The sequence below is a fragment of the Glandiceps talaboti genome, chromosome 6 (genome assembly GCF_964340395.1).
Source record: "Glandiceps talaboti chromosome 6, keGlaTala1.1, whole genome shotgun sequence".
Classification (NCBI taxonomy): Eukaryota; Metazoa; Hemichordata; class Enteropneusta; family Spengelidae; genus Glandiceps; species Glandiceps talaboti.
In genome coordinates, this window is record NC_135554.1 from 4,008,559 (window position 1) to 4,026,946 (window position 18,388).

An 18,388-nucleotide genomic window follows, 5' to 3' on the forward strand; every position below is an offset into this window, starting at 1 on the left:
TTATAATTCATTTTTATTGAACATAAAAATAGACAAAAACTTGTAAATCTTCACATAGAAGCCCCAGTTCCCTGTGACTAGATCGAATGCTTTCTAAGAGTGTCTGGATGACCAAGACTAGATTGTGTCACGTGGTTAGAGACAATTCGAACAATCGTTACAAAAATGACTGATTCATTTCCAACAATCATGAATGTATTTTCCGCTAATACATCCATTCACCAATAGAGTAGGCTGGGTAATACAATTCCCATAATGCATTATTCAGGATAGTGAGTTTGCAAGTTCCCTAAAGTCAACCAGTTTCCGTGCACATTTCCCTGTACAACCAACAAGTTGTCTATTACACTTTTACCTCAACACAAACTACTAATTTATAAGAACACACACCCAAAAATCCTTGTCTTACAAGTTGAACAAATTTGACAAGACTCATCAACTCCAATAGATGTGATCCCATCGGTGACAATATAATAGCTGTACACAGAACACATTCCCCAGGTTTCAATGCAAGACTTGGGTCACGATAAAAAATGGCAATATTGTTATATTTCTCAGGTAAAATAAATTACTCGGTGTCTGAAAACTCTTTGATATTGCCCCAATCTATCAGCATTCATATAGTTCTGTCTCATTTACACGGTTCTGTTATCAACACCTTCCTGGGACCCAGACACCGTTATAGTATGCTCGATTTAAATCTTCCCGCGTTGCAGCCGACTTTGTGGCTTTTACTTCACTCAAAGAGTGTATTAGTATTTGATGAAGTTCCATAACTTTCTCGGGTTGACTTTCAATCAAATCTACCTCTTCTGCAGGGTCATCTGAAAACAGACAAATAATTCATTATTTACAAAATTAATGTATAAGATTGTACAAAACTATTCAAAACATAAAAAACAGGGCTTTGATTAAAAATTGGAATAGCACTGAACTGTCATATCACAACTATATAAAGAAGTTGCATAGATAGATAGATAGATAGATAGATAGATAGATAGATAGATAGATCTTAACCGGAAGTAATTAAAATCAACCGTTTCCCCGAATTATATCTCTATGTAACTATAAAAATACTTATTTTTGCTATCAAATAGTTACCTTACCTTTGATATTGTAAAGTTGTTTTGTGCTTATATCTAGAAATCCGTCAGCCTCTGTAACGTTGTAACCCATGACAGACTGGTCACCTGAAATGACGTCATAAATCCACGTGAGAAAGTTTGGTTCAAAGTTATATCTTGTCACGTGATAACATATAATGATATTAATGAGATGCCCTATCAAAACACGTACAGCTTAAAGAAGTGACTTCCAACATTCAGACATTCACAGTATTAGCACAGCCATGATGTATGCATTTATACATTCATGCATGCATGTCTGTCCCATTTGTCCGTCTGTACGTACATACATACATACATACATACATACATACATACATACATACATACATACATACATACATACATACATACATACACACACACATTTGGATGACTTTCATTACCTTCCTTACTGCTTTGTATAGAGAAAGCTTGGAACTGTCTTTCAATTAGTTTGTAATCACCATGTCTAGGGAGAGGAGATCATGATAATACAGAGAATCAATCAGGTGAGCAATGTTCACGACTTAGTTTTGTAATCTGATAGAAACAGTTCGTTCTGTATGTTGCCACTCTCTATGTTTTAACTGATTCCTGTGTATATAGTGTACACTACATGAATCATATGACAAGGTCAATCAAATCCATAACAACAGATTTCTCACTGCTATTAGATATTATAATTCCGTGTTGATATACAACAACGACTTCGAAATTTACTGGATTCTTCTCTAGATTTTACAAATACTTCTTATTTTTAACTTGTAGAAGACATTTTTCACTGTGCCAATCAAGTCAGATAATTAAACCTACCTGACTGCTGCAACGGTTGGTTTATCTAGGTCGATATTATAAATTATTTCTTTCCTCGTAGATGGCGCTCCATTAATGATTGTATCAGAAACATCTAGACCATCGAGAGGTGCACCAGAGACTGTATGATAAAAAGTAACTAACATTAATTAAACATAAATAAGTATCATTGCTGTAAAAGCCAATCGAGTGGACATTGAAATAGACTGAAGATATGTGTTATTCAGCCTTTCACTGGCTTCTAATAGCAAGGCACGAATGTTGTATTGTACAGACTAATGTTGTAACTTACAGACTAATGTTGTATCTTACAGACTAATGTTGTATCGTACAGACTAATGTTGTATCTTACAGACTAATGTTGTATCGTACAGAATAATGTTGTATCTTACAGACTAATATTGTATCTTACAGACTAATATTGTATCTTATAGACTAATGTTATATCTTACATACTAATGTTGTATCTTACAGACTAATGTTATATCTTACAGACTAATGTTATATCTTACAGACTAATGTTGTATCTTACAGACTAATGTTAAATCTTACAGACTAATGTTATATCTTACAGACTAATGTTATATCTTACAGACTAATGTTATATCTTACAGACTAATGTTATATCTTACAGACTAATATTGTATCTTACAGACTAATGTTATATCTTACAGACTAATGTTGTATCTTACAGACTAATGTTATATCTTACATACTAATGTTGTATCTTACAGACTAATGTTATACCTTACAGACTAATGTTATATCTTACAGACTAATGTTATATCTTACAGACTAATGTTATATCTTACAGACTAATGTTATATCTTACAGACTAATGTCGCATCTTACAGACTAATGTCGTATCTTACAGACTAATGTCGTATCTTACAGACTAATGTCGTATCTTACAGACTAATGTTATACCTTACAGACTAATGTTATACCTTACAGACTAATGTTATATCTTACAGACTAAAGTTATATCTTACAGACTAATGTTATATCTTACAGACTAATGTTATACCTTACAGACTAATGTTATACCTTACATACTAATGTTATATCTTACAGACTAATGTTATATCTTACAGACTAATGTTATACCTTACAGACTAATGTTATACCTTACAGACTAATGTTGTATCTTACATACTAATGTTGTATCTTACAGACTAATGTTGTATCTTACAGACTAATGTTATATCTTACAGACTAATGTTATATCTTACAGACTAATATTGTATCTTACAGACTAATGTTATATCTTACAGACTAATATTGTATCTTACAGACTAATGTTGTATCTTACAGACTAAAGTTATATCTTACAGACTAATGTTGTATCTTACAGACTAATGTTGTATCTTACAGACTAAAGTTATATCTTACAGACTAATGTTGTATCTTACAGACTAATGTTGTATCTTACAGACTAATGTTGTATCTTACAGACTAATGTTATATCTTACAGACTAATGTTGTATCTTACAGACTAATGTTGTATCTTACAGACTAATGTTATATCTTACAGACTAATGTTGTATCTTACAGACTAATGTTGTATCTTACAGACTAATGTTATATCTTACAGACTAATATTGTATCTTACAGACTAATGTCGTATCTTACAGACTAATGTCGTATCTTACAGACTAATGTTATATCTTACAGACTAATGTTATATCTTACAGACTAATGTTATATCTTACAGACTAATGTTATATCTTACAGACTAATGTTGTATCTTACAGACTAATGTTGTATCTTACAGACTAATGTTATATCTTACAGACTAATGTCGTATCTTACAGAGTAATCTTACAGACTAATGTTATATCTTACAGACTAATGTTATATCTTACAGACTAATGTTGTATCTTACAGACTAATGTCGTATCTTACAGAGTAATCTTACAGAATAATCTTACAGACTAATGTTATATCTTACAGACTAATGTCGTATCTTACAGAGTAATCTTACAGACTAATGTTATATCTTACAGACTAATGTTATATCTTACAGACTAATGTTGTATCTTACAGACTAGTGTTATATCTTACAGACTAATGTCGTATCTTACAGAGTAATCTTACAGACTAATGGTATATCTTACAGACTAGTGTTATATCTTACAGACTAATGTCGTATCTTACAGAGTAATCTTACAGACTAATGTTATATCTTACAGACTAATGTTATATCTTACAGACTAATGTCGTATCTTACAGAGTAATCTTACAGACTAATGTTATATCTTACAGACTAATGTTGTATCTTACAGACTAATGTTGTATCTTACAGACTAACGTCGTATCTTACAGAGTAATCTTACAGAATAATCTTACAGACTAATGTCGTATCTTACAGAGTAATCTTACAGAATAATCTTACAGACTAATATTGAGAACACAGAACATTAAACACAATTTCAGCAGCGTGCTTTTTTTACAAAAATATCGTGGGGTGAATAAACAATATGCAAAGATGTGTAGGACTGATAAGTCGAACAGAAAAGAGCGGGAAAGGATAACAGGGATAACACATTTATTTTGAGAGACAAGTGCAAAAGGGAAAGAATAAAAAGTTCAACAGATATACAGGTAGGCAGATGCACAAACGAAAAAGGCAGACGGACAAACACATATATTAGTCAAATACAGACAGACTCATTCAAACAGACTATATTAGACTGAAAGATCCGACGTTGTGAGCATTTCACTCATTCTGTCGATTGTAGGCACCCACAAATACGAATTATTCCGTGTACCTTAATATTGACAAGTTGACGGACGGACGGACGGACGGACGGACAGACAGAGAGACAGACAGACAGACAGACAGACAGACAGACAGACAGACAGACAGACAGACAGACAGACAGACAAAGGCAGGCAGGGAGGCAGGCTGACTGACTGACTGTCTGACTGACTGACTGACTGACTGACTGACTGACTGACTGACAGCAAACACAGATATGCAAATATAACTTACCGGCCTTGTCTTCCCTAACCATTGACAACAAAGTTGGAAACCAATCAACTATGTGCATGACGCTGCGAGGAAGGAGGAGAACATTATCTGTTACAATGTTTGTTTCTGAGTCACAGTCCTCCAATTCTAAAACTGTAGTGTAACCATATTACAACACACTGTATTTTGAACGTGTGTGCTTGCTTAGAGTTAATATCATCACAATAGTCTGTGGTGACATACAGACCAACGTCAGAGTGAATCAATTGAAAATAACAATCAATCAAGTTATAGAGTCGAATACTTACTCATTATTTACATAACCGGTTTTCATGATAGGACGTCCATATAAAACTGTCGGTACACGAGTTCCTCCTTCGAACACCGAACCTGTTCCGCCTTTCAGAGGGTAATTGGATGTCTGAACTACGTTTGTATCACCACCACTCTGTTGACGAAAAATAGAGATGAAAAGTTTATCAAAATAAAAATAAAAATTACCGTGGTACAAATAGATGCAGGCCATCTAAAAAAAAAATTATTATATATATTATTCAAAAGTGGTGATGGAAGTGTCCTTGGCATGGATCAACTCTTCTACTATAATTATAGCGCATGGAAATGCCGATTGAATGTAATAGCTCCCCCAAACTAGTATATCAATCACACAAGTATAATAGCACGACGTTACCACTTATATCTCGTCAGGCCTCATAGAAACGTTTTGTGTGCGTGTGTGTGTGAATGTGGAGTGGGGGAGAGACAGACAGAGAGACAGAAAGGCAGACAGTATAATACTTACAGTACTTGAGAATACTAACAACGTATCTTCCCATAAATCTCTTTCCTGGAGTTGAGACTTGACGTCATCAACAAACATATCTAGCGCTGATATCATACCTACATACAATAAATAGAAAACATAAATTCATCCCAGTGAGTGGTCGATGAATAAATGTTCTTCAGGGGGAGGTAACACAATGTCGAGAAGTTTCTACGTTGACTACAAATAGTGTACATGTTTTGACAGATATTACAATATAGAATTGTGACAAAAAGGTAATGTCGTTTTAGATTGAATGTAATTGAACTGTACTGAACTTTATTCCATCTGGCAAGAAATAAATGATAAAATCCGTGAAAGTGATGAGAAAAAAATGACCAACAACGTTTACAATACGAGAGTTAATTTTACCCCTTGTAATTTAGTTTGTATACGGGGCATTATACCGGTAAAAACGAGACCAATCATGACTAAACAAATGGGTTTTTTTCTTTTTCTTTTTTAAATATGATTTTCCTTTTGTCAGATTTTATACCAAGTGATATGAATATCTTCCAAACAACACATTAATTTATAAAGATAACGATGGCTGGGTTTATTTTGAGGTCGACGACCTCTGCTCTTTATCTTAAAGGTGAAGAGGAACGAACAAACACAACAATATCATAATTTTTTTACCATAGCGATTCCTTTGTTCTTCATTTTCGATCTCTGAATACATATTTCCAAAGCGTATAGATTCCTGAAATGATAATAGACTGGTATATTTACATGTTTGTAAAACAACAATGATAAACGGTTAGACAGATTATTGAGATCGTTTTCAAAGCCTTAACCCACCATATACTAGTATTATGCCATAAATGTTCGTTTAAATATTAAGGATGTGTGCATATATTTCCTCTTTTCCTTTCCTTTTTCCATCTGAGCCTGAGACCTAACCAACATTCAGAAAATGCAAAGCGTTAACATGTCAATATACAACAAATTAATTAACAGAGAAAATTGGCGTTTGAAAGGTAATATTAATATAATGACCGTTTATGACTTTTCAGTCGTTGTATGAATCAGAACATTATGTCTGTCATAATCAACGTCATTTTGAATTTTATTTGAATGTGTGGATTTGTTTGTTTGTATATGTATTTCAACAAGGTAAGACATGTAAAATATGGGAACAAATCAGTTCTGGAAAAAAGTGTTCGTTTTGGGATTTGCCGAAATAGTATCATTGTCACCCATTTAACTCAGTGCACGAGTATCCTGATATTAGAGACATATATTTTATATCATGATTTTCATCCATTTTAACCAAAAGTACATAGATGTGAGCATCTTAAAATTTGATTTCATGTTCACAAATTAATCAAAATGATGTGAACATCCACACTTAGAACTCATTTAGCTCATTTTGGGAAATGAATGAGTGACTCACCTCGTTTGACAATTGGTACATATCTACTGATATCATCATGAACAATGGATTCTGTGTATTGTAACCACTGATAATACGGCCTACTCTTCTAGACAACAACTCCTGAATAAAAACGTATGTTGAGTCGTGATATTTAGTATTAAGGTAATTGTAGAGTAAAGAAGGATAAATTATGTGTAATCTTGTGCTTACTGAAGTATTACTTACACTGACCATGGAGATATCTATGTGTACCGCCATGAATTGACTATAGGGATGACAAAAGTGTATTTATTTAGGATGACCTTGGAGATATCTATGTGTACCGCCATGAATTGACTATAGGGATGACAAAAGTGTATTTATTTAGGATGACCTTGGAGATATATATGTGTACCGCCATGAATTGACTATAGGGATGACAAAAGTGTATTTATTTAGGATGACCTTGGAGATATCTATGTGTACCGCCATGAATTGACTATAGGGATGACAAAAGTGTATTTATTTAGGATGACCTTGGATATATCTATGTGTACCGCCATGAATTGACTATAGGGATGACAAAAGTGTATTTATTTAGGATGACCATGGATATATCTATGTGTACCGCCATGAATTGACTATAGGGATGACAAAAGTGTATTTATTTAGGATGACCTTGGAGATATCTATGTGTACCGCCATGAATTGACTATAGGGATGACAAAAGTGTATTTATTTAGGATGACCTTGGAGATATCTATGTGTACCGCCATGAATTGACTATAGGGATGACAAAAGTGTATTTATTTAGGATGACCATGGAGATATCTATGTGTACCGCCATGAATTGACTATAGGGATGACAAAAGTGTATTTATTTAGGATGACCTTGGAGATATCTATGTGTACCGCCATGAATTGACTATAGGGATGACAAAAGTGTATTTATTTAGGATGACCTTGGAGATATCTATGTATACCGCCATGAATTGACTATAGGGATGACAAAAGTGTATTTATTTAGGATGACCTTGGAGATATCTATGTGTACCGCCATGAATTGACTATAGGGATGACAAAAGTGTATTTATTTAGGATGACCTTGGAGATATCTATGTATACCGCCATGAATTGACTATAGGGATGACAAAAGTGTATTTATTTAGGATGACCTTGGAGATATCTATGTATACCGCCATGAATTGACTATAGGGATGACAAAAGTGTATTTATTTAGGATGACCTTGGAGATATCTATGTGTACCGCCATGAATTGACTATAGGGATGACAAAAGTGTATTTATTTAGGATGACCATGGAGATATCTATGTATACCGCCATGAATTGACTATAGGGATGACAAAAGTGTATTTATTTAGGATGACCTTGGAGATATCTATGTGTACCTCCATGACTTGACTATAGGGATGACAACAGTGTATTTGTTTAGGATTTTTAACTTATAAAACAATTCTACTAGCTTTTTATTGTGAGAAAAAATCGATGTGAAACAACATTGGCCAGTTCTTGTTTGTAGTTCGATAAATTGCACATAGCAAAAATTCAAATGCGTCGAAGGTTTTGTCACTTAGCTGACATTAGAACAATAGAAAATGGATAGTAAAACTTTCAATAGAACAATTTGATGACTTGAAACAAAGGAAAATTTTGATGTGGTGACAATGCCAAGGTCGTCAGCTTTGTTGATATATTATTGTTCATACTGAATGGAATAATCAAGGTAGATTCTGTATGAAAACAATAGAATTAATGTGACTTCCGTTAACGTGGCCAGGAAATCACAGTGTACATTTTTATCTTTTATTTATGATATATGTAGAACGTCTGTCCTATTCATTGACAATTCTATGAGGAGTAAAATTCTTATTTAGTTAACAATTTAAAGTATTTCATACATTCATGTCACGCCCAAAGATGACAGTACAAATATGTATATGCGGTCGTTGGGGGGACTTGATTTGACTAAACTTTGGCTTCATCTTGCAGATACGTTAAACTTTGTTTTAGGATAAGCTTGGACAAGACGAAAGTTAGTTAGGAGGATGGGAGTGTTACGCCTTGATAGTGTAGTATTGTAACTTTCACTTGTTGAGAATATGTCTTTTTTCAGTGCCTTGCTGTATGTATGCCAGTAGCACAATAAAGCAGATCAAAGTGGACCATGTCTCTTCGTGGTGTCACTTTGTACGCTATACGATCCACAATAGTTGTACCTCTCCTAGAAATTCCCACAATAGTTAAATGGTAACGAAGTGGAATTTATTATAATTTTTTTATCGTACGTACAATAACAAACCTTTAATTTACGATGTGTTTTTTTTTAGCTTTTTGCAATGAGTTACAAACAAGAACTTATATCTTTGCTGTATCACAACGTTCAAATAGGATACACATCGTTTTATAAATAAAAAAATCCAAGATAAATACCCATTTGTCATCCAGAATGGCAATTTTAGCCATCACTTGCTACTAGTAGAAGTAACACCTGATAGTCTGGCAATATATACCGATTCGATGACGTAATCTATTGAACGTATACTACAATGTCAAGGAACCCCCTATAATGTTATCAACCCCCTTACTACAAACGACAGAAGACGACATTTAGTGTCATCGAAGATTTTTACTGATACGTTTAATCATTTGTTTTATATCATTACTGTTTTATTTTGGGTGGGTTTTTTTTGGAGGTGGGGTGGAAAGCCCTCGAGTAAAAAGAGAATAAATTATATAAATTCAATTTGTGTCACTGTATAATTCTCTATATTTCTCATATGTTCATTAAATGTAAACAAAGACGACCGTTTCTGGTTTACATGGACATGAAAAGTCTGTTTTTGAACATTTAGCTTGTGATCACAACACTAATTAGTATGGCTACTTTACATAATTTATGTATGCAAAATGAGAGAATGTTCCACAGAAACTTGTCTAAAATAATTTACATACGATTTTCTCATAGACAAACATCAGTTAAATGTTCCATAGCGAAGTGACTATGACCAAGCTTACTTACGTTGACAGAAGTACCGTTTTCATAGCCAACTACGCCTGTGTGATCGTAAAAGTTTAACCCGGCCAGTCCTGGAAAAGAAAGCGAGGGTTTTTAAGGATGGTGACTAACTGGTTGATTAGAAGCTCGGTTTGCCGACACTTCGAATTATATCTTTACTTCAAGTGGCGGCCATCACCAAAGCGCTTTGATGTCTTTATAGAGTGATGTACAGTGTTACAGCTATTCATGGGTCATGACGTCATAATAGAAGTAGTTTAAAATAGTACAAGAGCAATGTCTGTTTTGCTCGAGGGTATTTGTTTGAAAATGAGCACAGTATTATTTGATGTATATTTGAAGCTTTAAGTAGCCTTACTCATAAAATCTCACCGGATACATTCAAATAATGGATCGGTCGGTTGAATATAGGGGCAAAGAAAGAGAGTAATTGTGTTTGTACATCTTGGTGATGATTTCAATTCAATCAAACTTTTAGCAGTCTTAGTAGACTTAGAAATACTAGTTAAAGTCAGAAAGACACAGTGAAACTTTGGCTTTATTACAGTCCCTGTATTTCAACGATAAACGATAATTTTCGCCAAGGAGCTGTGTTTGCGGTGTATCTATCTTGCTACCGTTGATGTTACATTGTAATTTCATTTTGATCTGATATCAGTCAGACCCAAAAAAAACACAGTTTCGCTGTGGACATGAGAAACATAGCAATATAAAGTGTATCCTTTGTAATATTTCAGTTCTGTTCTGTGTAAGTTAAACTGTGTGATATTAGACATATTAATATAATAAACTTGTCAATTTCAACACAAATAGCTTCAGAAATCTACGTCTAAAGTTTTCGTCCTTTCACTTAGGACTTCATCAACTGACTGAAGTAATTACTATGCACTAAAACAATTTTGAGTAAAGACTCAGAAATTCCATTTAGCTGGTACGTCCTAGGAACGGAACTTGGACCAAAACCGAATCGTTAACGATATCAACTCTGCAACTATTTAATGACAACAGCTAAAATAGCCACATTTTTTTGTTTTATAATAAAGTTTGCTAGAGTCCCATTTTATCTGCTATTGTAATTTTTATTCTTTTTATTCGTAATTTGTTCCTAATTGGCTGTTATTATTTTTTAGTACATGTATCCTAAAGAAAGTTTTCTGTTTATAATTACCTTGTTAAACTTTCTAACAAATTGTAACAGTTGGTTTTCCCTTTGTATGTGTTTTTAACCTCTTTTTAGAAATTGTTTTAATTTACTAATTTTACCTGGTGTGTGTAAATTGTTCCTTGTATGGTATGGATCACATATGTACCTAAGTCCCATATACATTTTTGTATAGTATTTTTTAAATTTTCGTTTAACTTATTGTGCAGCGCTTTTGAATATCTTTTTCTTTTATAAATCGCTTTAGAAATAAAACACATGTTAAAACGTGAGATGTTTAAAGCCGATACGTTAAAAGTAAAGATTTATTTGAATAGTAATTGCAAGAATAGAGTATGGGATATCGTAAACCCATCCGTGAATCCGTAAAGCAGTGACTAAGCTAAATGTCACACGTATCAGTGGATCCGTAAAAGGGTGAATCATCGTCGTAAACGTCGTTAACTTGCCGAATTACTGGACGTCACATACCTGTTAATGGCTCCGTAAAAGAGTGAGTAAATGTAGATGTCTTGTGGAAGTAATAACCATAGAAAGTGTCAAATCCTCGCTTTAATGACGTATCTTCAACATCACATATACCTAAGTCCCATCTAAATTATACAAAACATCACATCAACATGTTAGTAGAGTAAATGTTGAAATAAAAAAAATGAATTTTTTCTTAGATTGCTAGGACCATGAACTAGATTATTTCTAAGTGGACTATTTGGGGTTCTCATCAGAATTCTTTTATTATAAATAGTTTTATTATTTTCGCAAACCATTATGTTAACATCTGTTTATGTTTCTGGTGAGTCTATCGATAACAATCAATTTTTGAATTCTTTTTAGACTAGGTCATTTCTAGACTGTCGACAGTCGTTCGTACCTTTTTGCTACGTTTTATCTCAAACTAAAACTAAATAGTGAGTGGGTGATGAGTGGATGGATGGGTGGATGAATGAATGAATGAATGAATGAATGAATGAATGAATGAATGAATGAATGAATGAATGAATGAATGAATGAACGAACGAATGAATGAAGATAAAAAAGACGATGTGACCTATAAAAGCCTACTAGTGACTTGAATTGTGGTTACTGAAAGACATCACTAATAAGTCATATATGTTATTAGACTCACTCGCTATCATCTAGCTTCATTGAATTCCATACTCTTATCACTTATATAAGTTGTTTACGTTCAGAAAAATGCAACTAATGGCCTGCAAGAAGTCATTTCGAACAAAACTGTTGCTTAAAAGGTGTAATGTTATGACTCCGTGTCATATGCTTGGCATGTATCAAGAGACAAAGAGTTTGTGTTATATTTGAATGTATATTTATAGCCATTGTTTATGGTTTATTGTATGCACATACATTTGTTGTATGGAAATTTAAGTACAGCAGGGAGGTTCATGATTTTGTTCAGTTGTTGAAAATACGGTGACCCCTCCCCCCCCCGCCTTTATTCATTTTGAAAAAATTATGACCCCCCCCCCCCAACTTTGAGTCCCAAATTGAGGTGCCCCCCACCCCCCGACCGTAAAAACTGATCGATCACTTAGGCCTAAATTGAAATTTTCCCAACGTATTCTATTTATACATGGCAATTTGGTGAAAACATTCAGAAAATTATATATCTTATTCGTTATTCTACCCCTTTGCAATATGGAGTCAGTGTTGTTTACGCCACACTTTTTGACAGAAAAACATACGACTTTCCGGAGTGATATCAAATAAAAGGACTGAGGTACGCCGTGACAGGGCGCCCCTACACGTCGTTCAACCACGTGAGTCTAGCTAGATGATAGGCGTGACACATGATGTCATATCTTACAGCGGACCAATCAAACGCGTCTACTATGCGTTTAGAGCATAAACAAGCTAAACATTTTATCCTGTAGAACTCGGAGAACTGTACACTCCTTATACAATCTGATATCAAGTATCATCAAATATCGACAAAAAACCTTGACTACTGACTTGCCAATCATGTGTGTAGTATAACCCATCTCCTTCAATTTCTCTGGCAGGATATATTGATGTCTTGGCAACCCTTCTCGTAGAACAGTATCCCCACTATCATGCTGAAAGAAAGAAATGTATACAATATATTATCTAATGAATTCTATGCTGTTATTTGTAACTATCAAACTATATGGTGGGTGGGTGGGTGAGTGAGTGAGTGAGTGAGTGAGTGGGTGGGTGGGTGGGTGGGTGGGTGGGTGAGTGAGTGAGTGAGTGAGTGAGTGAGTGAGTGAGTGAGTGAGTGAGTGAGTGAGTGAGTGAGTGAGTGAGTGAGTGGGTGAGTGAGTGAGTTAGAGATGCTGCGTAACATACATATATACTAACCTGAAACCCAGTCTTAAAGGGATATTGACCAGTCAGTAGAGCAGCTCGTGACCTGCAATATATATATATATATATATTATCGTTTCAAATTGGTGTTTTTGTTTTCCCAACATACTAAAATTAACTTTAGATTTCAAACCGTCAAAAGTATTCTTTTTCAATTTAGTCTGATTTATATCGAAATTAGTAAACAACTATCCTTGTCTTGGGATTGCGATAAAGTTAGTTAATGTATCAAAGGAAATCAGACTTGGCCACGCCTTGATATCTCACCGACAGTATTTTCCACTTATTGAAGCATACTATCCATCGCTTGCAATTGACTAAACTCAAACCTCGTATTAAGACATAACATCTACTGTGCAATCAACTGTTCTACCACGGCCAAACGATATTAGTGTAATATGATAGACGGCAAGCATCAATATTATCCTATACTAGTTGAATCGATGGTTTGTGTAAATAAGCTCAGCTAAAATGAAAAATAGATGACTCCAAAATTACTTCTATTTTTAGATGAGCTAACTTACGCTGTACCAGTGGGTTGAACGTAGAACTGGTTTAAATTAATGCCTTCGTTACCCAGTAATTCCAGGGTAGGCGTCTTCACATCCGGGTTATTCCAACTGACGTCATTCCAGCCTAATGGAAATAAGAATTAAGCTGTCTTGTTAGATGTACTTAGCTCAGACAATGTCACAAGGTCACGACTTATTTTGTACAAAGTTTCTGTCGGTAGAGTGAATATCCAAATATGTAAATGTACGATATTCAACTTGAATACTAGTAATTCGACCGAAGAGATATTCAAATTTTCGTGACTAGCATCAGAATGATAGTAGTTAGTTAACTGAAATAAGTCTGTATTTTGTACGTTGCTACGAAGGCACCTACTCAGTTGTGTCTGACACGAAGTGATCCTAAAGTCCATGATATAGCGACAGATAAACATTACGAAGAAACTGGTCAGAATGTACATATACGTTGACATCATATCAAGACAGTGAATATATCAAGTCAAAACGTGTGTCTTTAAATGAAGGCAAATGTGAGTTTATTTTGTTCAATAAGGTTTATTGACTTCATCTCAAAGTATTATTAGGTGCCACAACTGTTATCTCGATGCATCTATGATATACGATTTCTCGTCGATTAAATGGAGGAATTTTACGTATTGCTAGCATCTGAAACCAGATATAACTGAGACTGTTATGTGAATGTGCAGTGGAAGTTGATCAGTGTATGTGTCAGTCGGCCGGTCACTGATGCACCAATCACTTATAAACTCACTCACTCACTCACTCACTCACTCACTCACTCACTCACTCACTAATCAGTTCGTCTACATCGATAAGTCGTTATGGTAGTTGAAATCTTGCATGTTAACATACTTCACATGTTACAAATCAAAGGTCAATACTGTCATTGTGTATCGCTCTGTTTAATAACTATACACCATACAATTCCTAACGCTATAATAAACATAAAGTCAAAGGATGATATCAATAACACAAGAGAGTGATTACGTCACAGCTCAGCTATTCTATAGACAAACTTTATTTCCCTTTCTTTGTCACTGATTCCGTAGAACATTGAATAAAGTATCGTCATTATCCATACAATACTTCCTTTTAATTTATGGCACTATTTCATTCCATGTGAATAGATAAATCGTTCCGGAAGTTTTTTGTTAGTAAACTACAATCATGTACCTTTTTTGACATTTTGACAACTTGTCTTGTATTGTAGTATTGAGTTACATTGTCATACAGTTTATACATGCAACATGGTGTGACTCTTTTGAGTACAAACTAATTGAAAACTAGTCATAATGTGTGTATGTATGTATGCGGGTATGTGTATGTATGTATGTATGTATGTATGTGTGTATGTATGTATGTATGTATGTATGTATGTATGTATGTATGTATGTGGGTATGTGTGTATGTATGTATGTATGTATGTATGTCTGTCTGTCTGTCTGTCTGTCTGTATGTATGTATGTCTGTCTGTCTGTCTGTCTGTCTGTCTGCCTGTATGTATGTATGTATGTATGTATGTATGTATGTATGTATGTATGTATGTCTGTATGTATGTATGCAGGAGGGCGGGTGAGTTGATGGGTGGATGTGTAGGTAGGTAGGTAGCTATTACGTATATGCGTACGTATCACAGTATACCATGTAAATCTCCTACCTAGACCGTCTATCAATATGAAAACTATGTGTGGTGATTTGGTGTGTGACGTCATCTCAACATTCTTCAATTCTAAAACGCTGCTCACTGAAATATACAATTAATTCGGTATAAGGTTAAAATTACATTAGTATTCAAAATAAACAGTTGTCTTGCAAACATATAGAAAAAATTAGCTCAGAACAAAACTAAGATCTCATAATGGCTGCACGGCTAAGATAAGATAAATGCGTGAGTGTGGGATTGAAACCATGTCCTTTAAGTAACTTTTAGCCCGTGGTTTGCCTGAACACACTCTACACATGAAACGGCACATGTATAGAGTATGACTTATCACCTGAGGTACGTTGTTCTATAATATAGCATATCACAGTAGACAATATTGGTCATATCACAGTACACAATATTGGTCATATCACAGTAGACAATATTGGTCATATCACAGTACACAATATTGGTCATATCACAGTAGACAATATTGGTCATATCACAGTACACAATATTGGTCATATCACAGTAGACAATATTGGTCATATCACAGTACACAATATTGGTCATATCACAGTAGACAATATTGGTCATATCACAGTACACAACATTGGTCATATAAGAAGCAATTTACCATCCGCATTGATGATTCAAGCTGCGATCAAGTTGACCCTACATCCCATAATTGAAATATGAAACAGCAGTGTGTCTCACAAATAGTTCAAATGAAAACAGGATATGGATTCTAAGTATGTCTGGCGACATTCTAGCAATTAATAGAATTTGCAAACTTGGGAGAACGAATAATCAAGATTAAAATGTTGTGTTTGTCCTCGATAACAGTAAACGTTATATTTTCCTATTTTCTAATCTGGCATTAACCTCTGGTATGATACTGATGACCTCAGAGGATCGACCAAGGAAAGTTTGCGAAAATACAAGATTAACAAAACAAGATACCGGACACATAGTACAAAAAGTTAAATAAAAATCATCGATAATATCAAATCTATTTGTATAAACTGAGGCTAAATTGTTTTACAAATTTGATATATCTGTCTGCAAACTAACTAAAAGAGCTGAGAGGTAGAATTAAATGATATATGCGTGTACGAAATTATCAAACTTAGTTCCTTTTCATTTTATATTTCTATAATTGGCACCAACTTTTCCAATTTACCATTTAGGTAGTTTCCGTATTTTCCTTCCAGGAATTTTTTTTCTCGTACATCGAACATTGTTATGTACGGCACAAGGGGCGCCTAGTACATCAAACATTGTTATGTACGGCACAAGGGGCGCCTAGTACATCGAACATTGTTATGTACGGCACAAGGGGCGCCTAGTACATCGAACATTGTTATGTACGGCACAAGGGGCGCGTAGTACTATTGAAGTGCGTACGCGATAAAATTGAATCATCAAATAGTGTTTATTTTTCTGATCGGCTTATCTATATTTTGATTAGATGAATTGTGATAGTTGACCTCTGGTTCAATGTCCAAGGATCAACTGAAATGAATAGAATAACAAAATAAATTTAACTAAACAAAAAAAAAGAGTCCAGTTATTTTTTTTATTTGTGGACGAGGTTGGGCTAGAAACTCGCTAATATCTGAATGAAGTATGTAACATAAACTGGATAGCACAGTAGTTAGTGACATAGAAAAATGTGACATTGACATGGCCTATAGGAAGTCTGTATCCATGTTATCAGATGACATATCCACTATCGACATTTACAGAAATCAATACGGTACAATTCAATCTTAAGCAGTAAAGACAAACAGAACTAAAATGACAAAAAGACTAAATTTATGTGAAAAAAAACATGATGAGCTAAATGGAATTATGAACATTGACATAAAGAAAATAGAAGTTTAAGTTGAACTTTATGATCAAACAGGAGGTTCACATTGCATCAACTTGAATGCGTCTGATATATTTCTGTCTATAACATTTTACGAAATCTCTTTGAATAAAAAATCCACATAATATACATCTTTTAAACAATAAATGTGAGTATTGTCACAATTACATAGAAATGTACTCACCATTTAACATAAGGGCTAGGGAGATAACGAGTAAAAATACAGTCAAAGTAGCTGCGACAGCTGCAAGTCGCCTTTGGTGGGTAATAACATTTAGTGAATCGTACTCCACTGATTTGCGTGGTTCTGGTTGTTGTATGCCAACAACGATAGCGTTGCCGTTGTTGATATTTTCTTCACATCTCAGCGGCTGTTCTTGCTGATTAACGATTAAAATAATTGTAATTAATACCAGCTGATTCATCAACAATCATGTGTACCTATTCAATTCATGTTAGAAAAGCAAGTTGTTTTTCAGCTATAAATACATGTATTGTGCTCGCCACGTGTCGTGACAGTGTTGGGTGAATGAATGCATATGTTACACATTACATCGTTGATGTGAACTTACAAAGTTAATGTATATGTTTGATAGTGTTGCATTCAATGTAAAATTTCCACTAACCTCTTTTTCTGGGTCACTGTCGATGAAATTCAATCCAACATGGTTTGCTTCAGTATGTGTCACAGACATGTTATGTAGAGAAATGATGGCTGGTACAAG

General features: G+C 34.3%; 1 protein-coding gene across 2 annotated transcripts; it reads right to left on the reverse strand.

Annotated features, from left to right (window-relative positions):
• LOC144436578 (arylsulfatase J-like) lies at positions 1-18,388 on the reverse strand. Of its 2 annotated transcripts, XM_078125400.1 has the most exons (17): positions 18,290-18,388; positions 17,848-18,043; positions 15,806-15,892; positions 14,140-14,251; positions 13,610-13,661; positions 13,241-13,344; positions 11,744-11,865; positions 10,114-10,181; positions 7,113-7,214; positions 6,356-6,419; positions 5,696-5,793; positions 5,202-5,341; positions 4,915-4,976; positions 1,920-2,040; positions 1,511-1,575; positions 1,107-1,190; positions 1-824 (listed from the first exon to the last, which is right to left on the reverse strand). In XM_078125400.1, exons 1-17 carry the CDS (start codon positions 18,356-18,358, stop codon positions 652-654), a joined length of 1,719 nt encoding a protein of 572 aa, XP_077981526.1. In that variant the 5' UTR covers positions 18,359-18,388; the 3' UTR covers positions 1-651. The 2 variants fall into 2 exon arrangements, with proteins under 2 accessions (XP_077981526.1, XP_077981527.1); XM_078125401.1 differs by lacking the exons at positions 17,848-18,043; positions 18,290-18,388 and adding an exon at positions 16,428-16,465.